Source organism: Astatotilapia calliptera, chromosome 4, assembly GCF_900246225.1.
Source record: "Astatotilapia calliptera chromosome 4, fAstCal1.2, whole genome shotgun sequence".
Classification (NCBI taxonomy): Eukaryota; Metazoa; Chordata; class Actinopteri; order Cichliformes; family Cichlidae; genus Astatotilapia; species Astatotilapia calliptera.
The window spans coordinates 12,345,052-12,372,561 of record NC_039305.1 but is presented as its reverse complement, the minus strand read 5'-3'; the positions used below and the strand labels follow the sequence as shown (position 1 = coordinate 12,372,561).

At 41.7% G+C, this 27,510-nt stretch overlaps 1 protein-coding gene across 4 annotated transcripts in view; it reads left to right on the top strand.

Moving 5' to 3' along the window:
- Positions 1 to 27,510, top strand: part of LOC113020647 (protein sidekick-2-like) — an 85,153-nt gene that overhangs the window by 29,957 nt on the left and 27,686 nt on the right. For all 4 annotated transcript variants that reach the window (XM_026164798.1, XM_026164795.1, XM_026164796.1 and 1 more), the window contains exons 2-6: positions 17,550 to 17,709; positions 19,235 to 19,341; positions 19,607 to 19,754; positions 23,581 to 23,714; positions 27,388 to 27,499. In XM_026164798.1, the coding sequence (XP_026020583.1) occupies positions 17,550 to 17,709; positions 19,235 to 19,341; positions 19,607 to 19,754; positions 23,581 to 23,714; positions 27,388 to 27,499 (661 nt within the window). The remainder of the gene's footprint in view (positions 1 to 17,549; positions 17,710 to 19,234; positions 19,342 to 19,606; positions 19,755 to 23,580; positions 23,715 to 27,387; positions 27,500 to 27,510) is intronic.

Below are 27,510 nucleotides of genomic sequence, written 5' to 3'. Positions count from 1 at the left end.
TAAAATCATTAGACATTTGCTTTTTGCCTTGTGCGATATGAGCAGAAAATATGTCAAACTCACTCCACTGGAAACCTGTCAAAAAATCATGACTGATTTATGTTATATGCACTATACTGAGACACATGCACACATTCATCGCGTTCAAATGCGGGTGTGTGGTTCGTCCAGATTAATGCTATTGCGTTCTTTTTTTGTTTTATATTGCGACTTTTTAATCCTGTTTCAAAGTGAGTTTAAATCTATGACTCTGGTGCGTATCACAATAACTCACAATTTTTTCAAAATTTAAACTTTAATTAAAACTGGAAATTAAATCTATTTCCAGCCTTCTGTAATACTTGAATTTGTTTTCAGAGTTTGAAATACATCCTGTGAAGTCTAGCTTACATTTATGGAATGTATTAGGCACGTTTGTATAAAAAAGGACCCAGTGAGTAAGCAATGACAGGAATGACATATTACACTTTAATTAAATACAAGTATATAGAAAAAAGTAGTGAAAAACCTGCATTTTTTTCTGATGAGTGCGGATAGGAATAGACAGAATAGCATAGCAAAGCAGAACCTGCTACTCAGTATATAAACATGACACTGTTTGGCTGATATGCATTAGAGTATATCAGAGTGGATTAGAGGAATGTGGAGGCAGGTTGGTGAGAAGAGATCACCTAGATTGAAAAGGGATTTCTAACACTTCTAAATGAGATATGGGCATGCATTGAGAGATAAGAAGCTGCATATGAAAATGGGTCAATTGTTCTGCAGGTTTAGATTGTGATTAAGAAGATTACATTCCTCCAGTGAGTAACAATAGCAAAGTCAGACAGCAGCCCAGTTGTTAGCCACTCTAACAGCCTGGCTGATCCCTATTCTGTCCTTTCACCAGAATTCTGAGTTTCATTTTTTTGAGTTATGGGACTTAAAGTCTTAGGTTCTGCTTGTCAGGCAGCAGATTTTCTGCTGAAACAGAACATAACAAAGCATGGTGTAATTTGACTCATTCCCAGACCAGAGGCTGTTTTGATGAAACAGTGCAGGAGTGTGTCTGATCCCACCACCTCATCCTCCATTTTTCAGAAAGGAATGATTAGACCAGGGCCACTTAAGCCAAAGTTAGTGGACTTCTATTGATTGATCAAACCTGGCCGTTCAGTCCTGAATAAAAGGGAGGGTTTCTGTCACACCCTAATGAAAGGGAGGCAAGGTTTGCAGCTGCCTTTGATCCTGAAGGGATTAAAACAGTCTTGCTTATACAAGTAGAAAGATCATGCCTGTCTGTTTCTCTGTCTATCTGATGCATTGCTGGGAAAGCTATACAGCTCTCTGCTGTAGAGAAGGCTATGAGGCTGGGTCAAGTCACGGTGGGGTCAAAAGATTGGAATCCCTGTGTGGCCAACTAAAAGACCACCTGCTATTTCCAAGCTTTGATCACTGGCATCATTCCTTATTATTATGACTTGTGTGTCTGCAAACAGTTGTCTTTGTAATGCATCACAAGCCTTTGACTGAAGGCAGGAGATCTGAGGATTTTGACAGTCTGTCTGTTTGCAACAAAGAAAGGAGGTTAGAATCAATAGAATCGTTTTGATATGCACGACATCTCCTTGGACGGCATTTTGAAGGAAGTCCTGAAAAACACTAATAAACTTGAAGCCACGCTTTTAATAATTAAAGCTGATTTTCTCTGAGAGAAAACATTTTTGAGCGAGCTGGTGAGGTGGAAGGCTTTGATACAGCCTAGAAGCATTCATAAAAGTTTCAGATGTAGAGAAAGTAATTGACATTTTTCACAAGTTGGCAGTCATAACCACATGTGCTTTGCCAAGTGGACCCTCAAGTTTGTGTGGTCAGTGTCTCTCTGCTTTCCTCTCTTACTCAAACAGACTGTGCACACACATACACGCGCTTTCTGTCCGGTGCATTTTCAGTTTGATCTGTTTTATGGATTTCTCTTGCAGCTCAGTTGAAAAATCCGATTAATTGAGCCATGCTGTGAAATATCTATCAGATGAGGATGCAGTCATTTTTCAGAGTGCGAACCATGCAGTATTCATATCTCCTTGACACACACAGTGCAAAATATAAACTGTTGGTAACATTTGATTTATGCACATATCTGTCTGATTTATCTGTACGGTAACTCGCATACACACGGTAAAGCATTCACTTTAAGTGATGAAGCATTCAACCAGGTTTTCAAGCCCTGGGGCAGTGGGATGCTTTGTAATATGTACAGTCACATGCTGCTCCACTGTTATCCGTGCACTTGTTGTACAGTATGCCCTTGAGAAGCACTGTTTGTACAGCCTTCCAGCTGCTCTGAGAATGATCCATTTATGTTAAATCTGGCCACCAGAGGGTTTTTGTGTGGCTATTTAATGTACACTCACTTTCCCCACATGCATGTTACCGGAAAGGGAGGTTGGATTTGTTAAACAGATGCTGCTGGCCGCTGGCAGACGCCGTAGCTCCCTGTGAACCTCCCTCCTTCTCTCGAGGATTGTTGTGTGCGAGAGAGTAAAAACAGAGTGGCATCAGAGGGAAACAGTCTCTTTATGATCAGTTCATCCTTTGCCTCCAACTACCTGATCGTTAGGCTGAAGATCAGGGAGCTGCATGAGACTTGATAACCGGATGCCTAGCAAAGGAAATCCTGACATTCTTGCCTATTTTGTTGAAGTTGCTGAACTCGTCAGTGTATTAGCAGGCATCAATGCATCAATAAATCAGCAATCACCCTGGGGGTTTTGACTTCTATAGATTCCTGCCACCCTGACACACTTTTATATACTCCATTTTATTCACTTTTAATGTGCTGGGTTGATGTATTTTATCGAGCTAGTTACTACAGAACATAAAGTAGGGATTACAACCTTGTGCATAAAAAAATCTGCCCCCGGAGAGAAATGGAAGCAATCTGTTTTTAATATACCCTTCTTTCTCATTCTCTGCAGCGTTTCTGCACTTCTGTCACTCAGCCTGCCATCCTTGTTGGCTGTGAATGTATGCAGAAACCGAGCAACATTGTTTTTATATCCCATTATCCAGAGAATTCGCCTGGCCTTCTCACCCCTCCAATACATCCTGCCACCACCCTATAATTTACTTTCTACCTGTTAAGACTTCCGGAAGCAGATGCTGTTATCTTCCTGGCTTTCAACAGCCTGTCACATCCACTACCTGCTTCCTTCTTCAAAAGCTGTCTCCCAATACCTCACTGTGTGCACTCCCCGCGGCTCCCGCTACCTGCTGGGAGTCACACCCGCTGATGTCAAACTTGGACAACTTTGGAGGAATAAAGAAGAACCAACACAAGGGTCAGGATGATGAAAGGAAGAACAGGACCTAGGAGTGGAAGACTGAAGGGCACAGTCATAACTACAGGTGTTATTTCTTTATTTTTGTTTTCCTGTTTTTTATCCAAAGCTGACTTTATTGATTTCTCTAACCTGAAACATAGCCACAGAAGAACCTTCCATCGTTCTATAGATTGGAATTGATTGCCTTGAGGCTCTCTTGTCCTGTAAATATTTGCAAAGCTTTATTGATTCCATTAACAGCTGGCTGCTGTTTGTGACAGTGGTATGGATGGTTGCTGTTGGTGAGACTAAACTAATTGTGGAAGGCCAGTTGGTTTTTTCGCAGTGCATTAACATCTTGTTTCACACGTGTAATGTTGCATATAGCCGGTTTTTGCGGAAAAGTGTGACACAAATGGTCACCTGCTTAATTTGTGAGCTCATTTTTAAAACAAACGATTGGAAGACATACAAGCTTACATTTTCTTTGTGCATATTATTCATCTTAAAAGAATGCCATAGTACGCTAGTTACTATCAGAAAAAATGTATGTTGTTATAAGGCATAAACCTTGGATGTAACCTCTTGTAGCTCAGTCTGTTGTTGATGTGATGGAAAGGAAGTGGGGACCCTCATGAGTTAAGGCAATTGTACTCTCACACCACTAGAAACCTATATGCAGCGCTCATATAGGGGTCCGTGATGAACCATACATATAAACAGTGGGTGTTTCATCCAATCTGAGGAAATGAAGGGCCGGGAGAGTGCTGCTTAAGAGCACAAGGGAGAGCGAAGTGGCCCACGCACTGCTGCTCTGTTAACCCGCATCTACTCAACCCCCACCCCCTGCATATTCTACTGTTGTCTCAGGAACACAAAGACTATTTTCAGGCAGCCAATCCTCAGCAGAGTGGCAAAATACAGTCCTGCATGGCCCTAAAAGCCTTCATGACTTTTTAATTGGTGGCTCAGGGCTCTACGTCCAGCGGTTGGAGAGTGGACCCCACTGCCAGAGCTTCACTTCTGGAAGGGATCAAATCTCCCCCGCTTGAGTCTTAGGCCTGTCAAAGCAGTCAGGCATAGAGGCAGTGGATGGGTGGCATCTGAAGGTGAGAGGGAGGGTGAGAGACAGGGTTGGCAGTGGAAAAGAGCAGTTTGCGGTTGAGAAGGGTGGATGATAGAAAGAAGCCAGGAGCGAATGTTTGTAAAGGAAGAAAGAATTTATGTGAAACTGCTGAGGGAAGGAATAGCCCTGCACCAAAATAGCAATTTCTGAGGTGAGAAAGAGTTTGTTCAGTGGAGTTGTATGAGAAAAGTTATGTGCGTGTGTAAACGTGTGTTTGTGTGTGCATGCTACATCCGACAGGGGCAACAGAACATTTGGAAGTGATGGATTGTTACAGCATACCAAACAGAGTAGGAAAGGTGGGTGGTGGATTTTATTGGAGAGCTGGAAAGGTTTTGTGATGAATAATAGTCATGAGTGAATTGGTCATTGTCAGAACCCTCCAGAGCCTATTGAATCAGCAAGGCTAGGGTTTTACAATGAGCTTCAGCCATGAAGATCGGACTGTTGGGTCGTAATAGATGGAAAGTGAGTTGATGGAGGCAGGAGGTACAATAGATGAGGCTAGCTCTCACTGCTGGAGCGGCATTTGTCTGTGGGGAAATGGGCCCCAGGAGAGACCAGTGAACCTCCCACATGCTGTGCAGAGATCAGAGAGCAATATGGATGTTTGTGATGGGCATCTGAAGGCACATGAACACATGCACACGCATGTGCACACAAAGCAGAGTATGGGTAGCTTGCTCATTGATAATGACTTGTTGACCCGCAGCTAATGATCCCTTTCATCTCAAAGCGGAGCATGATAGGCTTTGATCTGTCTGTCATTAAAGAGCTGTCGACTACTTGCACATCCCTTTAGTCTGATCAGCAATTCAAATATACATTAGCACCTTATAGAAAGATATGTACATACACGCACTGTCACAGCTTCTATACACTTACTGGACACTTTATTAGGTGCACCTTGCTAAAAGTGGGTTGGACCCCCAACACAGCATACCTTTTTCTCTTTTTCACACTATTCTGTATAAACACTTCAGACGGCTGTGTGGGAAAATCCCAGTAGATCAGCAGTTTCTGAACTGCTCAGGCCAGCCCACTAACAGCTATCCGATATTGAAAGTAATTTAAATCACCTTTGTTCCTCATTATGATGCTCGGTCTGAACTTAAACAGGTCGTCTTGAACATGTCTACAGTTTTCATGTCCAAATGCGTCCATGTGATTGGCTGAGCAGATATGATCTAAAACTCAAATGAAGGTGAACACTTCTAGTATTACTGCCACATCTCTCTCACACACACACAGACACACATGCAGTGAAGCACAAAAAGTCCTTGAATCCATGCTACTCATTAAAGCACTTCATTTACTCAATATGTTAAAAGAGCAATACTAAATAAAAAAACTGATGATTTATTAATATCCAGAGTTGTAATCCACAGCATTATATGTGTATTAAAGCGCATTACTTACCATGGCATGATAAGTTAAAGTGCTTCTAATAAAATTCTTAAGTCCCTACAGGCATTTCAAAGCAGCAGCAGATCTCTGTGCAGTATCTCCTCAGTGTCTCACTAATGGGACTGATGTAAATATGTTCATTTGCAAATCTTCTCTCCAATTTAGTGCTGCTCATATTGTAGATGAAGATTATCCAGGGATTATGAGGTTTGAAAAATGCACTATTTGATGTGTATTTATGCACGGCTTATAGATGTAGTAATATGGAATTAGGTCCCATCATGAGTGGAAAATATGAATGCAAAAAAAGTGTCACTCCTACCTCCCCCATCTGGCTCCCTGTCAGGTTGTCATTTAACGATATTCATTTCCAAAAGTGGAAATTTAACAGACGTTTATGATGCAAATCACAAGCTATAACTCTGTGTGGTGTGGAGGGCCACATTAAGCCTTCAAATCACTCATGCCTTTGCTTGGGCGCCAGTAACATTATGCCATATCTGCTTGATCGTCTGCACATATTTCAGTGTGCTATTGCAGCCAACAGCAGTCAATCCCTCCACTTTGTAGGTCCTTAGAGGCGGAGAAAGTTCAGAGAATTGCCAACATGATTTTTTTTACACTGGCGTGTTAAGAGCACTGGTGGGAACATTTCAATAACACAGCGTTGAAAAAAAAAAAGCTCACTGAATACATTAACCTGATGAAAGATGGTGTTGCTATTTAAATTTATGTAATTTCTAACGATAACCTTCAGGATATACATGACATTGTGTGAAGACTAAAATTGCTGTGGTTGTAATTCCTTTTTGTACATAAAGTGCTACTTGCATATGTATAAGACTGTGCCACAAATAGAGCTAACCTTGGTTTTTACTTTCAGAAATTTAAAACTTCCTAGCACCTTTCCACTCAACATTCCTTTGCATGGGAACTGGATATGTTGCAGTGCAGAGAGTTAAAGGTTTAGGATGGGACAGGCTGGATTCTGGTTCTTAATCTTTGCTGTTTTCCAAAATGGAAGAAAACATCCTTGCCAATATCACTGCAGCACTTGGAGCGATGTTGTGAGTGCGGGTTTAAGTGTATAATTAGAAAAACATCATCAGCCTCATATATTAGATAGCATTGTTGGCACCGGGCTCAAAGCTGTAGTTATGTTGTGAGTGTTATAAAAAAGCTATTGATTAAGGGGTATGGTTTTCCTGTGAGGTAGATTGCAATTTATAGATCAAAATGACACAGTCTTTTCAAGTAGAAATGCTGGCTTGTTGCATTAATCATGAGGAGAAGCGATGACAGGCATTTTTGAAGGAGATGGGTGGTAAGGTACAAAGATATGTGTGTGTGTGTGTGTGTGTGTAACAAATGCTGTATGTAATCAAATTTAGAGGACAGATATTCCGCTTTCTTACCTTAAATTACCTCAATTAAAATCACACCTTTAATCTTCTTGTGCGGTCTGTAAAAATTAAGCGTTTAATCATTATTCATTATTTTCACTCGCAAGCACGCACACATTTATAGTATTCACATAGGACGTTGTTATGCGCAGCAGTTTTAAGAAGGATTGTTTAAAGGATTGTCAAGAAGAGCGCGAAACAATTAGTATTTCTGACTGCGAATTTTTCCTGCTTTGTTCAAGTTGCACGCTTCCCACTCAGCACCCGTTACTGTATCGGGTAATTGAGATGAGCAATGTGGTGTGAAGTCATGTAAGAACCAGCCAAACGCTACCATTAGCATAATGTCAGTGCGTTCAGATCTTTGTCTGCCTGCTGGCGTAGTGCTGGCTGCCTGTCTTCAGACAGTGCCACAGAGCTGTGTTTCTCCTCTGTGTTCGCTCCTGCTTGAGGTGCGCGTGCACTTCAGAGAAAAGAACCGGCGAAGAGAACTGTGTTGATGTCTCAAAGGTCAGATGAGTGACCTGCATGGAGGCTGGCAGTTTTGAGTGGCCATCTGAAGGAACTCAAAATTGGGGGGGAGGGGTTAGCTGTCACACCACACAGAGAAGTACTTGGTGGTCTACAGCAGCTTGGATGTTGGAAGAAAATAATGGTCGTGGGCCTCTCTTTAATGTGTTCTGGGCAGGGAGTGATGTGACAAGCTCCGTTCTGTCAGCTCTTACATTCCAGAGGTCTCAATTAGGAACAGGGGCTCTGTGCTCCCACAGACTGCCTAGTAGGAGCACAGGGCACCCCGTGGGAGCATCTGGTACACGTCAGACTTACCAAAATTAGAAAACATGAAAACAAGCATGTATTCCACCTTCCATACACTCTCTGGCTCTTCTAATATAATATCTGTGACTCTTTCCCGTCAAAGACCCGTTATTGCTCACAAGTAATCGAGTCTGTTTGACCTATCGTAAGTGTGAGAAACTCCTAGTCCCTGAGTGGATTATGCATTCACACCAAAGAAGGTGTTTGTTCTCTGCAAAACAGGTAAATAAAGCATTGCCAACACTGATTGCTGTTCACTCCTAGGCTCAGCGGAAGGAAGGGAGACAGACAGGCAGGCCGTGTAAATGTAATGAAGGGAGATAATAATTCTTTTTTCTGTCAGCTGCTCTCTGCCATTAACATTTACTGCCAGCCCCTGCCATTCACTGCTTGGCGCCCATGCACTCTGCCACACTGATAAGAATCACAATCACCAGCTATTCCACGCGCATATATTATAATGGCAGGCACCGTGATACCTTGCACTTAGCAAAACACTATTAGCATGCCAGTTGCATCGCTCCCATTCAGAGGTTCAAAGGGTTTGGTTGGGGAGAAAAGCACGGATGGGACATGGCAGTTTGAGTCCACGCATGTAGCCTCATAAAAATTCTGGTGTCTTTATCTTAAAGACACACTGTCACAAGCGCGCGAGGTTGAGAATGTGAGCACACATTTTTATGCACAGGGACACACCTGTACACACGGGAGCGTGAGGGACAGAGGCGAACAAGTACCACACAGGTTTTCAGATTGTTAAGAGAGTGAGTCCAAAAGCGTACAAGTTTATCTGTATGTTAATGATGAGGGGAAATGGCCCAGATTTGTTTAACGCATCAAGCAATTAAATCAAGACTTGTCTAATAGCTGCATCTTTGCTGAGCTGCCCACGGGTCCCAAGATGGACAGGCAAGGCAGCATTGCAGGTGGATCTGATTATCTCTGTCTCAGTGCGTGTGAAATAATGTTTCCCCCACCATACCATCTACTAATTAGGATCTAATTATCCAGCCTAGTGTAAACAATCACAGCAGATGGCATTATGCACAGTATTAACTCTAATGACCCGGGGCCCTGTAGAATTCACATTTCAACGCACTTGCTTATTTTATTTATTTATTCCATTAGTCTTCGCCCTACTTTCTTTTTTTCAATTCACTTAGGCCTGTTTTCAACCTTCTCATTCCCCGAGAAAAGACTACCCCTCTTCCTGTTCCCAATGATGCTCTTACAGTCCTTTTTTTTCTTCTTGTATTTGCTCCTTGTTTCACTTACTGGCATTTATCTATTTCTCTGGGTTTATTTTTGAAAAATATCAATTAGATCTCACAAAGATCAAGTAAAAATGTGTACCTATTTCTGCCACCTACAACCACCTGCCTTCTCTCTAGTGGGTAGGAAAAAAAAGGGAAAGTCATAACGATACGTGTATGTGATCTTGCGCACAAAGGCTCACTTCTTCCCCCAAACTGTAGAGGCTGTCTGTCACAGCTGGGAAATAATACTGTGATGTCAGTCACACTACACCAGGTGGGAAGTCTGGATCATTTCCCATTGCACTGAACCCAAAAGAGTTCTCCAAACCTCACTTCCTTAAGACCAAAACAGTTTCATACATTTTGTCCTTTGAAAGGAAGAAATTGCCTTGTGTCTAGCGTACATTTCTATGATACATTGATTTGTTGGATGCAAGGCTATGTTCACAGCTCGCTGCTGCAGTGCATAAATCTTGTTTGAGTGCCACAAAGTCAGGGAGGATTCCCAGCTTTATCTTGTACAGCGCTATGACTATCCCTTCATGATTAAAGACACAACTTTCTTAAATCTAGCTACAGTTGTTCATCTGCGGTTTCCTCTACTGCTCATCGGACAAGGTTGAGCTGACTAGAGACTCAATGCTGCAGAGGGTGTGTAATGGTGGTTGTGGGTGTGCGAGGTCTCATTAATTGATGCCGGGCCTTGTGCCTATGCTCCTCTGCGTGCCGTGTTCTCTGCCAGGAGCTGGACTTGCTAATTAGGCTCCTGGATATCACAGACATGTCCCTCGGTACGCCATACAATATACTGCTAGTGACTCAGTAACACTGGTAAGGAAAGTGAGAGAGAGTGGGACTAAAGGATAGAGGATACAGAGTGAGGAGGGGTGCAAAGAGACATAAAAAGATGGAGAGACATCTTGGCAGAGAGCTCAGAAGGAAGGGACATGGAGAGTAAGAGTGTGTGAGAGATGACAACTGATGAGAGGCCAGGGAAAGAAAGTAGGAAAACGACTGTACTGGGAGAGATCAAGGCTGCCGAGACGGAGAGATAGTCACAACATGCAGAAAGGAAACTGTTATTGTGGGGAAAGGGGGGAGAAAAAAAAGAAAAGAAACTTAAGATGGGAAGAGAAAAAAGGAGGAGGAAATCAAAAAGAGGAAGATAGTTTGAGACAGGCAGAGCATAGCTGAGAGGTAGAGGAAAGCACTCAGCGGAGCAGTGAGGCAAACAGGGAAGAATTCCAAACAGAAAGGGTGTGTGCGTTTGAGTGTGTGTGTGACTGTGAATTTGTCCACGCTGCCGGCTGGAGTGTGTGTCCAGATAATTCAATCTGCTGCCCATTGACTGGCCTCCCGCTCCGTCTTCACTCCTAATTAAATCTCCATTTGTTGGCTGGATGCTACTGCTTCTAATTGTGTTGCTCTAGCCTCCTGTAGACACACAGGCACACCTCAACACACACACACACACACACGGGCCCTGCAGTGGGTAGGATCCCAGACACGTCACCGCGCTACATTACACCTCAATTAATCACATCAATTACACATCAATTAACCCATGGCAATCCACTAAACACAGCTGGGATGCAGGCAGCATTTCATCTGTAGCAACCTGAGGACTCTTTCTGCAACATCAAAGCAGGCGCTGCATCAAAAAGAAAAAAAAATTCAAAAATTCAGATCAACTTAACATGAAAAATCCATAGTCCCTTTTCATTTCCTCCTCCAAGCAGAGAGCATAATTATAGGAGTATATGAGCTTTAAATAGCATGTCACGGGTTCTATATTTCCACAGCATAAGATCTCATAGGGGGCTTGTTCATTCTGGATTGCGAACAAAAGAGCATAAGCAGGAGTTGTGGGTGGACATCAACCTATCAAATACCACATACAGATGTTGAACTATGGGCCATTTCCCTAAATGAAGGCTCTTCATCTCGTCTTCCTGTTTCAGGTCTGGCGTGCTTGCTTGACTTCTACTGTAATGGGTCACTTCACCTTGGTGCCTTGTGTTGGAGGACACACTCCTCAATCTTTTCATTGCTCTCCTCCCTACTATCACTTTCCTCATCTCATCATTTCTTTACACCAATTCTCAATGTGTCTTTGACATTATCATTAAGCACTGTGTTTCTTTTTACCATCTGTTTCAATGCCGCTCTCGCTTCCTTCTCTCTGTATTCTCCCACTCAATCGCTTGCTTAATTCTTCCTTTAGTGTCGGTCTGCTTTCTGACTCGACTAGGTGATAGAGTGTAAATCGACAAGGTACCTGCTGTCACGGTGACGCAACCTCACCTTCAGAACCAACCATGTTCCGAAGGGCAGGTGGGCGGGGTGGTGGTGATGGTGGGGGTGGGACGCTGAGGGGTATATACACTTTTTAGTGTGCGCTTATGTGACTTCTAAAGAGCTCTGTATCCTCACTCCAGCATTCTTATCTCAACTCGTGAAGCACCATGTTAAGACGATCTATTATACATGTGTGTCAGTGTTCTTCTGTATGTGCGAATTCATAAGGGAAGAGCTTCATCAGCTTTCAAAATGCTTTTAACCCCTCTCCATCAACCCCGCAACCCACACCCTTACACCATCCCATTACTAGGCCAAGGTCATAGCCATGACAGTTGCATAACCCCCATCAGAGGGTAACCATGGCCCATTTCGTATCTTAAGGTCCAATTCAAGAGCCTAAATGACAGCTCTAAATTTTCCAGTATGACATGATGCACCATGGGTGGACTGAAGGTGGGAAGTTATACACACATATACAGTATGAGTGCATTTGTGTTGAGCTTCCAAGATAGAGTGAGAAATGAATACAAATGGACCTTCAAAGGAAACAGGCACCGCTAACCACTATAGCTAAATATCAGAGATGCATTTGAGCCAAGTGCCAGCTAGGATGCTGTTACGTCGGCTCAAATGCAGGTGGCTGAGGATTAAACAGAGGTCAGAAGAGCTCCCTGCTGCTGGTGTGGAGCTGGGGTAAGAAGGTTAGGCAAAAAAAAAAAAGCTAGAGAATGAATATAAGACAAAAGCTGAATGTGAACACCGTTTGTGTGATTGCATGCCAGCATGGTGCAATGGGGAGCACAATGGCCTTTGGTTTATAAAGCTACCCCAGTGCCTGTGGTCTTTGTCTCACTGCCATTAAAATTCTGTGTATGCAGCGGGGGACCCGGCTGGAGCCATGCCACCATTCAACCTCAGCTGTCAGGTTAGAATAAGGTGTTTTTATATCTGTGGTGAATGGGCTGTGGTGGTGCAGACTGACTGTTAGGGGCAGCTGCTCTGCACAGCAGCCACATTATAAAAGCCCTCCTGGTCCTTCCATGCCAGTTTTCGGTCATCCATAGACCTGCTTGCTTCAGTTAGCTTTTACCTCTGGTCATAGTGGTGTAAGAATTGTTCCTCTATAAGGAATTTCCCCTAGCTTTCCATCTAGACATGAAACCTGCAGGTAACAATGTTGTGCACCTGCCAAACACTGCACTATCACTTCATGCTTCATAGGAAGGGAACTGTTCTCTGGTTAATTCCAGTCTCTGGAAGAAAAGAACTTTTCAGCTTCCTTAAACACTTATATTCTGCGATCCTCTGGAACAGGTTTGCATTAAGGACACTGACTTGTTTTCCATAGCGTCTCATCAGCCATGACCAACACGATGCTGCCCCCATTATTCTTCACTGTTGGGATGGTATCAAGCAGGTAATGAGCCTAGCCGGTAATGTGTCTGGTGTCCTCAGAATGTAACGTTAGGAACTGAGGCTAAAAAAGTTCTGGTTTTATCTGACCAGAGAATCTTGTTTATCACGTCCTGAGACTCCCTTAGGTAATCTTTTGCAACATCAAAGCTTGCTGTTATGTTTTTCAACAAGAAGAGACTTCATCTGTCTCCTCACACTACCATAAAAAAAACCAAAACCCCAAAATCAGTGCAGTGTTGTTTCTCCCACCTTCACACTGGACCTAAGAAGTAGATGTTGGGGTTCTTTGTCACCTCTCCTCCGAGGGTTCTTCCTTGATTACTCAGTTTAGCTTGGCCAAGTTCTGGGAAATATCATATATTCTACTGATGTCTTATGTTTAGGTCTTTTGAAGGCCACTCCTGGAATTTTTCACTGAAGCACAGAGAATCAAGCAAAAAAAATGAGAGATTGAAGTTAAATTTTATGCACATGCCAAACCCAAACCTAATTCACATCCTTTGTCATAGCAAGGGGTCTATAATGGTTTCCTGTGCTTTTTCTTTTAATGTTTTAAGAACGCTTTTAAAGTTCTCGTTGTCTTTCTGGGTGATTTGTGTGGAGTGATAAAAAAACAGATTGGGCATGAAGAAATTTTAGCATTGAGCTATAAGAAAGCTGAACACTTTCTGAATGCAGTGGATATAATATGTGTGTGCAAGTTAGGGCTGCCACAAACGATTATTTTGATAGTCGACTAGTCAGCGATTACTTTTGCGATTAGTCGACTAATCAGATCATCATCCATTGAACATACAGCATACAGCTTATTGCACCAGCAGCATCTGCTCTTATATAACTATCATTAGCTTTCAGCTTTAAGTGTTTAAGGTATGTGCTAACTAAAAATAAAGACAAGATGATAGTTTATTAAATTTTAATGACATTTGCAGATTGTTTCGGTGGAGTTTAATAAACTCCTTGCTATCTAAAATATAACAGGACACCGGAGTAAATTCTCCAGCATCTCACACTTCTGATGATCAGCTGTCTGCTTGACGTTAATTCAGCTGTGTAAAAACTATAACTTTAATCTCATCCAAACCGATTTACTCAGGAACAAATAAAACACTGAAAAAAGCCAAACAACATTTTGAAGTTATCTAAGTGACTCATATATCATGTTTAACCTGAGTAGCAAAAGACGGCGGTGGGTTTGAAAACGATCTGCCGGGAGTCCGTGTTCTCACGGCTCTAGTTAGCCTAGCCCCCGGCTAGCTATCGAGCTAGTGGGTAACAGACGTCTCAGAAAACGTCGGAGCGCTTTTGAAAATATGTGGTGTCTTGATAAACTGAGCAGATATTTGAGGTTTACACAGGTACATTCTCGCCTGAAAATATGTTAAACGTTTATTTTGTGACCCAGAAAGAATAATAAGAGTAATATTAAAACTAACCAGCTGCCGCCATTGTTGGAAACTAAGCAGGGCCGCGATGGGCCGCGCTATGAATTCTGGGACACAGTTTCTTCTTCTTCGGGGTTTAACGGCAGCTGGCATCCTTGGACATGCAGTGCTGCCATCTTCTGTTTCAGTCCATTATTACACTCTTAAATCCTACTACTGATTCCTGCGTCTTTTGTGATCTTACAAAGCTTCAAACGACGCGTCGACTATTAAATTAGTCGTCGACGATTTTGATAGTCGACGTAATCGTGACTAGTCGACTAATCGTGGCAGCCCTAGTGCAAGTCTATTATACTGTAGAATTTGCTCCACAAGGCCACAGTGGTTTAAAAAGAGATGACCCCTAAGAGAAATATTACCTGTGACACCAGAGTGTTGTAAGATATAATACACAGGTGCGGTACACTGACCCCCAAATCTTAAAGCTCTATTGTGCCTATCAAATGTGAAAACAAACAGAAAACCCGCACTCGCTGCTAAGTATTCTTTTTAGTATTCATTGCTGGGCAAGACGAACCTATTTAGACTAATGATGAGAAGTAGATCGTGCTGATATGTCAAAGCCAAAGCACATTTGTCTTGCTAAACAATAAAAATTAAGAAGAATACTTTTCATTGAGTCCTGACATGTGCACACTCTGTATTGACAGAACTTTGTGCTCCTGTAAGAGCATGCGTGTCAATTTTCGCATGCAAAGAAAAAGTTATCCTAACTTTGACTTATGCAATGACAGTGCATCTATTCACACTTGTGTATTTTTCTGCCATGAAAAAAAAAGAAACACACTTGAAAATGTAATCCTGCCATTGACACCACACATGCAGAGCCTACCACTGACACCAACATGGATCAGCAGCGTGTGTCCTCAGTGTTTCACTGTGAAGTTCAGAAAGCACAGTGAGGGAGAGAGAAATCCGCATCCGACAAGAGGTTCTCCACTGGAAACTCATTAGATCCCAGAGGCCAGTCTTCGGAGGAGCTGACCTTGTCTTCTGTCAGCATTAAGAACTGTTGGCGGTCACAGGTCATTTAAGTTCTTACAGAGTCTCAAAAAGAAGATCACTTCAGCTGGGTCTTGTGTGGATAGCAATCATTTCTTGGGGTACGTAGCAGAAATTCTGCACACTTATGTCATGCAAGACTTATTTCCTGTTCGTGCTGGCTTTGGTCCTGAAAATATACACTTTGCTCTAGATGTGAAATTGGTCACAAGTGCCACAGATAACGACTGTTCGGGGAGTCATTATTAGAGCTTGTGTGAATGTGTCATATGAGGCAGAAAAAATGTGAATGCATGAATGGTGCTGAAACAGGTAACTGCGGTGGTGATTACAGGGCACTCAATTCCGCAGTCCACAATTTCACAACAGTAAGTCGGTATTATGTATTGCCCCAGACGATCGATGTGTGAGTTTAGGTTTTGCATGTGCAGGTCTCTAATGGTGGCTTTTTGATAGAGCCATACCGCTAAGTGCACATAGCCACCAAAACCCCAAACCAGCTGGAAGTGGTTGGGTGTGTGTTTATTCAGCCATAAGTGTATGTTTTGGGATTTTCTGTGTGTGTATGTGCAGATATGTGTGTGTGTGTCAAGTACAAATGCATTTACTAGAGGACAGAATTATAGCAAAGCCACCACTCAGCAGCTAGTGTCTGGGGAAAAATAGGGACGGCTTCTCCATTTGGGCTCAGACAAAGATCAGTTTCAAGTGGCTGTTGGGTTTAACAGTGTTTGTTTTTGAAAAGTTCATGTAAGGGTGGTAGAAAGAATGGATTACCCAGGTAGTTTTATCAAAAAAAGAAGAAAAAAAATTGCAAGTTTTGATCTTTTTGTATGATAGAAAATGGACTAAGCTGCAGCTAAGCATAGTGTGTGATTTGTGGCAAGCATGATTGCCGACGTGAAACACAAAGGTGCATAGTCGTTCTTTTATTTTCTGTTTCAATCAGGTCCAATTTGCTGTATCCCCTTCTCTGCCCAGCGAAGGCTGCCCTCACGTTCACCCAGTTCCGCCACACCATCCTCTGCATTTACTGCCATAAATCTTGGCTGTGAACTTGCATATGGGTGCTGAGAGCAAGGGTGGCTCCAGTAATCAGCCATGAGAGTGACTCACCTAGTAGACACAGTACCAGGCATGCTCCAGGCCACAGCGGCATACTGCAGCTATTAATACAGACTTTAATTAGCCCGCCACAAACACTGGCACAATCAGCTCAGTGTCGCCCATGGCTCGTGAGGCAGACAGATCAATAGGTCTGATCATGCCTTTTTCATCAGCTCAAATGAAAGCACTTTGTCTCCAAGCTCAGCCCTGGACCTTGCATATCACCTTAAAGTCTTTTTGTGGCTGTACTGGCTGTGTGCAGTGTTGCGGATGAGGCCTGTATAATCTGGTTGCATTAGGGAACTATAAAGATAAATGAAGGGAGGCACAGAGTATAACTCATCCTGTCACAGAAAGGATTTTAAGACGGGGAAACTTTGTGTTTTCTAAAGCAGCCCCTATCACCCCTACCCCCCAACGCTTCCTAATTTCTCACTCTCTCCACCTCTAGCATGCTTGTTTTTCGCAGTATTTTTCTCCATCTGCTTTTGGCCTATTCCTCTTCCCCCTTCCCTCCATCTCCCTCTTCTTGCCTGTCTCCCTCCCCATCCTCTTTTACTGATGTAGAGGTATGGAAGTGTTCATTTACACTTCTTCTGCTGCACAAATTGCTCTTCTACCTCTATGCCAGCACATTTCAATTTGAAATAAAGGAGTAAGCTGCTTTCGCGGTAACAACTTATTCCGTGTGCTTTTTGGCAAGCTTTTCTGTTGACCTTCAAGTTCCCAATCAGTGCAGAAGAAAAATGGAAATAGCTTGTTCTGAGTCCTCTTTTTTTCCCTGTGAATTGCTCAAATTGTGTTGTGTCTCCTCGCAGAGGTTACTGAATCACTGCCATTTTTACTACCCTCACTCAGCTGCTTCGCTTTTTCCTTCTTTTTCTTCCTTTTTACTCATCTTTTCCTTTATGTTTTGTATGACTCAGTTTTCCTTCTTCTTCTTCTTCTCTTTCTTTTTCTAATAGATGATGTCCCACCTTATTTTAAGATGGAGCCTCCTCAAACCCAGGTTCACCTGGAGGGAAATCGCTTAGTACTTACTTGCATGGCTGAGGGCAGCTGGCCCCTGGAATTCAAATGGATCTACAATGGTACTGAGCTTACACGTTTCTCCTTGGAATACAGGTGAGGAATGCAACCTTGCTTGCCTGCAATAATTCTTTTTTTCCCTTATCTTAACCCTAAGTATCTTACTACATGAGGACATTTTAGAGGCATTTAATTGTAACTAATAGCACAATTGCTCATTTTTATTCATATTCCAAACTCATTTCTATGGATTTATTCAGGACTGATTTGGCTGCATATCTCCCTTGAAACATAGCATCTTGTGTTCAAGGGATTATCAAATTTATTCCGATTTGTATCTCACATTCAACATTCCGAGATGGTGTGTGCAGATAAATATTCTTTACTCTCCCCTCTCTTGCGGTTTGCTGAAACTATCACTGCCGTAATAAAATCAGACAATGCAAATTCTTTTTTATCAGCTTATATGGTGTGGATGGGCCACTTTGATCTGTGAGCTGTAGTATGCTTTTTCACTTATTTTGGAGATGTTCTGGACACCTCGTATTACATATTTCAGCCTCTAAACACAATGTTGAATTATTGGAACAACTCAGCGTGGTAAAAGAAGTGTTCACCCTGCGCTAACAAGTCCTCTGTGCATGTGTGCGTGTGTGCCCACTTCTACATGTACAGTATGCTTGTGTAGCATTATGCCTGCATGCGAGTTAACAGGTGACAGATGCAGTCCACAGTGGAAGTCACTTTCGATCCAATTTTAGCACAGTTTCCTAGACTCCACTCACAGTCATACCAAAACCCTAGACATGGACAGACACGCTAAGGTGGTAGTGTCTGATTGCTATCGCTGCCCCCCTCCCCACCATCCCTTCGCTGCCTGTTATACCTACCTTCTTTCACACATCCTCTCTCTCCCCTTCATCTTTTTCTTCTCTCCTTGTCTTTCCTAAGCATTTGGCTGCGCTCTCACGTGGCTTAGTCTCTGGGTCTGCCTTGCAGGCCAGCCCTCTGCTTGTTATTCTTCACCAGCCCTGATCAAAGAGGAGAACTGGAATCCATTTAATCAGACCCCCCACCCCCCCTTACCCCCCGAATTGCAGTGCAGGGGGGAACATGGCTGGGGTGGAAGCTACACTCCTAAGTGGCTGTAGCAAACGGGAGTAACTGCTTAGGTTATTTTGCTAGTATTTCACATGCACCATCTAACATGAATGCACATCAAGGGGGAGAGACGGAGCTGTGGATGGCCAGAACATGCGCTTGGTGCTTGTTTGATTCATCAGGCTGAAGATGGAGGAATCGCGTTTTGTGAGTCCTGCCAGTCAGGACCTGCGCTCTACATTAAAATTTCATTCTTCCTTCTCTGGTTTACTATCCACTGTCCAGGATTACATCAGCAGCAAATAACACTTCAAAGATGCGCTGTTATTTTCCTTTTTTTAGACCATTTATGTCTTATTACAAAGAGGAATGTCATTAAGGCACCGTTTCAGGTGCCCACTGAAACATGTCAATTAATTTAGCATCTTGAGTGTGGGTGATAATAGCAGCAAGATGACAAATGTTGCTGTCTGTCATGCTGATGATGACTAATTGCAGTTGTGTTGCGTGTGCCCATTAGGTACCTGATCCCCTCGCTGGACCGATCGCACGCTGGCCATTACCGCTGTATTGTGAGAAACCGAGTTGGTGCTATAATGCAGTGCAGCACTGAAGTGCAGGTTGCCTGTGAGTAAAGGATTCTTTCTATACATCCTCCATTCTGGCAGATTAAGGGCAAGACACTGTTTTTGTGAAAAGCTCGTCATGCACACTATGTGGATGAGTCACTTTGTTTTAAGGCGCTTAGCTTTTGAAAAAGGTACATAACATTAATGCTAATAATGGCAATTGTTTATTTCCATCCTTTTTGCTGGCAGGCATTTTCAGCATTTTCTGTTCTAGTATCTTTTCTCTGTCTCCCTCTTGTTAACTCACTTTTTATGTCTCCTAGATATGGGGGGTTTTGTGGAAGGTGAGAGGTCTCAAACTGTGTCCCAGGGCGAGGGTGCTCTAATCCGTGCACCACGTATACACAGTTTCCCCAGGCCCCAGATTACCTGGTTCAGAGATGGGCGTAAGATTCCCTCCAGCAGTCGCATGTAAGCCTCCATTCACCCCAATTTGATTGCTTTAGTTTAGACAAAGCATTTATGCATCTTACTTGTGTTTTTCTGTGCCTGTCTCAGAAAGTTCTCTCATATATGAGCTGTAGATGAATGCAGAGCTGTTGAAATAGAATATCTTTCACTTCAGAGAACTCTAAGAGGTTCAATACTGCTCACAGATTTTTTTTTTCCAATCCCCCCACACACCATGAGTGAAGTTGAGCAGAATAGTTGATGAACGAATGTTGGCACAGGCCTTGTGTTCATCATTGAATCGCCTCTCAGTGATAAAGCGGGTTATTATATTGGCCCTATTGACTTTGCAGGCAGAATGATTGAAGGGTAGAGATAGAGCAGGCAGCAGAGGAACCAATTAGACAAAATTGGACAAAAGGCCTCAATTGATGATAGGTTTGACTGACAGCACTCACCCCTGGTTAGATTTCTGTCTTGAAGGGTCTATGTGTGTGTGTGTGTGTGTGTGTGTGTGTGTGTGTGTGTGTGTGTGTGTGTGTGTGTGTGTGTGTGTGTGTGTGTGTGTGTGTTTGCATATCTTGCAGACATTTGTTATGTTTATGTATTTCAAACAGTTTTTAAATGATGATTTCATTTATTAAGGGGGAAAAGGCTATCCAAACATAACTGAAAAAGTATTTCCCCCCCTTGTTAAATCAATAATTCACTAACCACAAGCAGGCCTGATTACTGCCAGACCTACTAAATCAAGTAAAAGCTGTTTGACAAAGTGAAGTAGGTTAAAAGATCTCAAAAAACCACCATGCCACCAGTTCACCAACTGCCATCATTCTGGAAAGGGTTATAAAACCATTTCTAAGGCTTTGGGATTTCAGCAAACCACAGTGATCGCCATTATCCACAATTGGAGAACATTTGTAACAGTGGTCAACCTTCCTAGAAGTGGTAGGCCAACCAAAATTACTGCAAAAGCACATCAACAACTCATCCAGGAGGTCCCAAAAAAAAGACCGAGAACAACATCTAAAGAACTGCAGGCCTCACTCGCCTAATTTAAGGTTAGTGTTTATGATTCCACAGTAGAAAAAACAGTGGACAAAAATGGCATCATTAAGAGTTTCAAGATGAAAACCGTTGCTGACAAACACAAAGGCCCGTCTCACATTTGCAAAAAATGTCTTGATAATTTCCAGTACTTTTAGGAAAATACTCTGTGGACTATCAATACAGAACTATCTGGAAGGTTCGGGTTCTGATATGTCTAGTTTTAAACAAACATCATACCAGCAATCAAACATAGTGGTGGCAGCGTGGTGGTCTGAGGCTGCTTTGCAGCTTTAAGACCTGGACTTTAAGGCCTTTCCCTACTTGATGAAACTATGCATTCTGCTCTTTACCAGAAAATCTTGAAGGAGAACGTCTTAAGCTCTAGCGCACTTGGGTAGTGCAGCAGGACAAGAGGCCCACCTATGAATGGCTACAAAAAACAAAATAAATGTCAATCAAAGTCCAGACTTCAGTCAAATTTCGATGCTTTGGCATGACCTTAAACAGGCTGTTCATGCTTGAAAACCATCCACTGTTGTGGATTTAAAACAATTCTGCAAGGAAGAGTAGGACAAAAATCCTCCTCAGCGATCTCAAAGATTTATTGCCAGTTATCACAAATGCTTGACTGCAGTTCTTGCTGCCACAACCAGTTATTAGGTTCAGAGGACACATTTCACACAGGGACAGTTCCAATTGGAAACACATTTCCAAGTGCCGGTCTGTGTAGTGAATTTTTCTTTATTTATCTGTTTCTGTTTTTTGAATTATGTGGAAATATCCAATATTCCTTAATAAATACTGTGAAATTAATATCTGTTATCCAGAAAAGAGATGTAGGCTGTCTATAATGTCACAGAAAGCACCTCCTTATCTATGATCACCATCATGTCATAGCTGACATGAAGACATTTACCCTGGGCTGCATGTTGTTGGTTAAAGCATAGATTTGGTGAAAGTACTTTCTGAGTCCAGCTGTAAAAGTTGCAGTAGAAGCACTGAGGAATATTGTAAGAAAAATCTCAGTCCTTTCCATGAATGTCCAACCAATCCCAGAGCTAGTTATCGTGTTGTTTAGAGGTGAATCTTATTAGAAGCAAAGCAGTGAAACTTTGCACCGTGACAATGTGAGTCACTGACAGGATACTCTACATTTACCGCTTGTTTGCTCGCTTTGTGTCAGGCCACATTGATATTCACAGGTGTGTGTCTGTGTATCAATGTGCGTTTCTTTAAGTGTCTGTTGAATCTGTAAGAGCCTCAGCTCCTAATTGTCCAGGAGTCTGTCTGTTTATCCTGCACCGATCAGGTGGATGCTGGCAGATACAATGAGCCTAATCTGGCCCCATGCTTGGCGTCAGCTCTCATTTTCACCAAACCATCAGCCTAACCTACATTTAGTCATTCAAGAGGGTGCTGGGCCACAGCAGTGACAGAAAAGATTGGACTTGAAAACTGCACCTTTTACACATTCATGGTTTTTATATGTGTGTGTATTTTCTGAAAATTGTCATAAATACTACAAATGCAATTACCGTGAGAAAAATCCATTTTAAGTGCATAAATAACTACTCGAGCGGTTGTTAGATTTATTGTGAAATAGAGCCAATATTTGATATTTGCCTATATTTCAGTCCAAGAAATATACAAATTTAAAGAAATATACAAATTTAAAAAGTAAAGAAGAGAAACACCCATGACTGATGATGTTGCATAGTTTGTCAATCAGAAGGTATTCTCCCTCTTACGCTCGCTTCCCTCATTCAAAAAATAGGGAACGCCACAAATACAACAACCAGCCAAAATGGGACATCTAAAAATGAGTAATCCACTTGAAACAATAAAAACTCATTATTTTTTAAACTGCATTATCATATCATCTTATTTGAGTCCTTACTAAGCATAGATGTCACAACCAGCAAATGTTAAGGAAATATGTCTGAATCAACGGCTTTTTAACCAAATATCAACATCAGTATTGGTCGTGAGAGCCTAAACCTTACATACTACTTTACTGCTTTTTAACTTTCTTTTCAAATCTCCATCAACCAGGAAGAACTGCATAAAGATGAATCCTGATGTCTCTTGTATACCTCAAATATGTTGAAATCAAAGTTCATTAGTTGCACCAAGCTGTCTTAAACTATTAAGAGAAATAGCCAACAGCGTCAATAGCCAGCCAAGCAACTGCTTCCATGGACAAAACTCAGACTGGCCGCAAGTGTGTTTCTGTAGAAACCCTCTGGGATCTATAACAATTAAAATGACAGTGAACCCTTTAATGAAGTACTTTATATATTAAGCAGATAATAAAAAGCAAGACATGTTCTGAGTTATTTCCTAAACACACTGTGTATATTGTAGAGAGAAGTGCTCATAAAATTGTCTCTCTCTGCTTCTTTTCAGTGGTAATTTATGTGATATGTATGCGTATGTGTGTCAGTTTACCCTTCAGATTTATTGACTGTGTGAAACAACTACTCACTGGTTTAATGATTTGAGTGTTTCTGTGTGCTTGTTAATGTGTTTATGTGTGCGAATGTACGGTTTTGAGTTTGTTTGAGGATGAATTTTGCAATGTACAGCAGTTGGCTGAAATGAAATGGACTGGAAATTTCTACCACTCTTTGCACCTTTTAATTGGAAGCCAAATTGGTGGCCTTAATTTGGTGCAGCTGCACACTACCTAAAGGCAGTTTGTAGCTTTCTGAGACTAGGGTGATTGTTGCAGGAATTATTATTCACTAATGCACTGTCCTTAAAACTAATGCGTGTTTTTATTTGCATGGATACTCAGTGCCATCGCCCTGGACAACACGCTCGTCATCCTGTCCACCGTGGCCCCTGACGCAGGACGTTATTATGCCCAGGCAGTTAATGATAAAAACGGGGAGAACAAAACCAGTCAGCCCATCACTCTCACAGTGGAGAGTAAGTACTCACACGTGCGCATACATGTGTACATGCGTATACACAGGAAACAGACTTCTTCGCCCACAGAGTAAAGACACAGCAGGTTGTTTGTGTCAACATGTTGTTGCAGATGAAAATGTAGTTTTGGGTTGTGTTTTTTTTTTTAAATTTGTGTATTTCCTCTTGGCGCATCACTTAGATACACATTTTATTTAACACAGTGGCAACACAACAGGTTGCTCAGCCAAAAACAGTAGAAACAGAGATAGCGCCCTCTACTGACAGGTGCTTTCTTTATTTCCCGATTTCTCTTTCTAAAAAATACATGCTTATCATACTCATTACCTGCAGCATAATAGATGTCCTCTTATTCTCCAAGGCCTACTCCAACCTCTGGCTTCAATAGCGAATTACAATGTTTTAGGTGGAACTCCAGCAGGACCTCTGTGAAAAGGCAGAAAGGCCCCATGGAGTACAACTTTGGTTGAAATCCTCCTAACAAAAAAACCAAAAATGAATTCTGAAAATGACGCTGAGCACACAGGGAATGATTAAGCATACACACGCCTACATCAACACACAAATCAAAGCAGAAGGTCGGCCTCAATTATAAAACCCACATGTGCACAATTTCAAATAAAGTTCGGCATTGGCGGCAGAAGCATGGTTTTAAGTCAAATGATTATGTAGTTTAACTGAACCTGCCGCTTCCTTATCCTCCCACCTACTGTCACCGTTTCTTATCTAAACAAAGTCACACAAATGCTCGCGCCTCTTATTTACTTTCATCTCAACAACATCAGTCTTTCTTTGCCTACCTCGACGACCCAATTAAAGGAGTCACTCAGTGTATTTTTCTAGCTATCTGGACAGAATTCCACATGATAGTATCCACATGATAAAAGTCACCATAGGGTTAACAGTGGGATGTTAACTGTAATATTGAAAATTAAAAACTCTTTGTTCTGCGCACTTTTAATGGCAGCTTCCTTCTCGCGCCAGCATCTGCTCATCATATCTTTAATGCAGCATTTGTAATTCAGTGCTCAACACGCACGGTACAGCAATCCCCGGGGATCAGATATCACTGGATATCACCCAGTCTGACCTTGCAGATAACACCGTTGTAGTTTGCATCTGAAAGCCAATAAGTTTATTTAATTTTACAACTGCATTTGTTCGTTGTAGCAATTCTCTGGATAAAAGACTAAACAATATGCAGTAGAGGGAGCACCATCTTCCTAAGGGAGCATACAAATGAGACAGAGCTGGGTGTAATAGTGAAAGGCGAACTGGAGTCGGATAAAGCTCCATGCACGCAGACATTCAGGCATCCTTTTTAATATTCCTTAGATTGTGAAGTGCTCTGTAGTTGACTTGGATTTACAGTTGTTTTTAGATACAGACAGATGTAAACAGGGTGGCAACCTTAGTAGTGAGAATTTGCTATGCAAGTCACCGCATAAATTTTTGCATTACACACTTGAGGTATCCTCAACACTGGGAGTTCATGAACTGCAATGCATTAATTACCGTGTGCCGAGGAACCAGTCGTGTCTACTGGAAAATTAAATGAGTTCTTTGATAAGTCAAATGGAATCCCACTTTTTGCTGCGTTGTTGGCAAACACGGGCTACATTTCCAGCCAAATATGTGGGGCATTTCACTTAATTAAACAAAACTGTTCAATTTCCGTGTTTACACAGATTTGTAAAACATTTAGTAAAACTCAAATCGAAATTAAAGTGTTAACAGCCACTCTGTGTAAAGGCGAGTACTTCACACAACATGCCAATCATCACATTTTCAGCAGCTTCAGCATGACTCTGTCAAGAGTTCTATTTAATAAATCATTCATAAATTATATGTGATCTTGGTGATTTTCAGCTTTAAATCTTCTTTGTAGAAGATTAATATTAATGCTGTTTGAGTGACTCTTTTCCATCAGTTTCTTTCTTCTCATTTTTCACTTTCACACTTACTTGTCGACTGAAACCTATGCCAATCAAACCTTACGCAAAGTCTTGCTTGTTAATTAGTCGCAAAATTTACACGGATCTGCCAAATTCTGTAATCTCACAGAAGTATAGCCAGTAACTGCAGAACCAAGTAACTACGATTTTTCCTCACTAAGCTCTTGGACAAAGGCAAATAATTGTAGCATGTTTATTTCTTTTTGTGTGGTTTTTTTTTTTAGCTTTCTAGGGACTAAAAGGCAGCTATTATAGATGGATTGATTGGTCTTCATTATGCTGATTATTAATAATGTCAACAATGTATTCAAAATGATACTTGATACGTTGATGAAAGGATTTAATTAATAATACCAAGCCTTCAGACTGATGCAGTACCACCAATTCTATGTATTTACCAGTTAATCAATAGGTAATTTGTTGCCTAGAAATATAAAAGTAATTTTGAATAAGGTTCAAACGAGCAAAACATTTAACTGCTCATCTCGATCTCTCATCAAATTTCCGAGATGATGACTGCAAAACATTTCTATCTGTTCATTTCCGTCTGTCAAGCGTCCTACAAATGATTTTTGCTTTCTCTTTTGTGTGTGTGTGTGTGTGTGTGTGTGTGTGTGTGTGTGTGTGTGTGTGTGTGTGTGTGTGTGTGTGTGTGTGTGTGTGTGTGTGTGTGTGCTGCCATGAAGAAAATCTTTGGATATTTGGGAATTCTTTGGCGTTAAATTTAATTGTTTATTTTTGAAATGTTTAATTCGTTCTGAAGAAATGTCAGCAGCATGTTAATTTTGTGTTGTTTGTTGTTTCCTTCCATGTTATGTTCTGGAAAGAATTTGAAGATACTTGGATACTGCATTTTAATTTGTTTAATATATATATATATATATATATATATATATATATATATATATATATATATATATATATATATATAATTTTTTTTTTTTTTTTTTTTTTTTTTAGGTATTTATTTGACTGATGATCAAGAAACTATGCAGTAATCACATGGCGAGTAGAGTCAAAGTGGTAATAACTCACAGGTCTATTTTTAGTCAGTGTTTGTAGAGGAAGCATTGCTACAGTACTGTAGAGATTCTACAGGACTGAGCAAGAAAAGGTTGAGATTTATAATCGGGTGCTGCAAAATAACAACAACAATAATAAAAGCTTAATTAGAGCCCTTATTAACCTGAGATGGTCTCACATGGACATCCGGAAACAAACTTCAAAGCGATGCATGCACACAGCACACTGTAAATGTCCAATCACTCAGACATATACAAGTTCACAGGCCCATACCCGTACTCCGGGGAGGTGGGGGGAAAATGAGATCAGATTCAGAGAGAGATCACTGATTGAGGGCAGTGAATCGATGGTTGGCTGGAGGCTCTGTGAAACCCGTGAGTGATGGTGCCGCATTTAATCGCCTTTTCTGTTTGTCTCAATTATGTTACATAATGGCTTCTTAACACCTGGGCTAACACCATGCTCAGTAAATGCCGTGTGCACTAGAAAGAGGATCTAAAGTAAAGACAGGGGCGTTAATAGTTGGTTGATAGCATGCTGGCTACTTGGTTGTGATGGTGACAAATTGTCAGTCTCTGTGTAAGGATCTAGTCATGCTCAGTTGGCTATATCAGGCAGAGGCACAGGCTTAATCTGAGACTGGCATGCAATTTAAAGATTTCTTTCACTTTTGTGCGTTTCTGTGTGTGTGATAGATGTGGGAGGACCCGCAGACCCCATTGCCCCCTCCATCATCATCCCCCCAAAGAACACCAGTGTAACAGTCGGGAGAAACGAAGCTATCATGGAGTGTGTTGCCAATGCAAGGTAAATGTTCA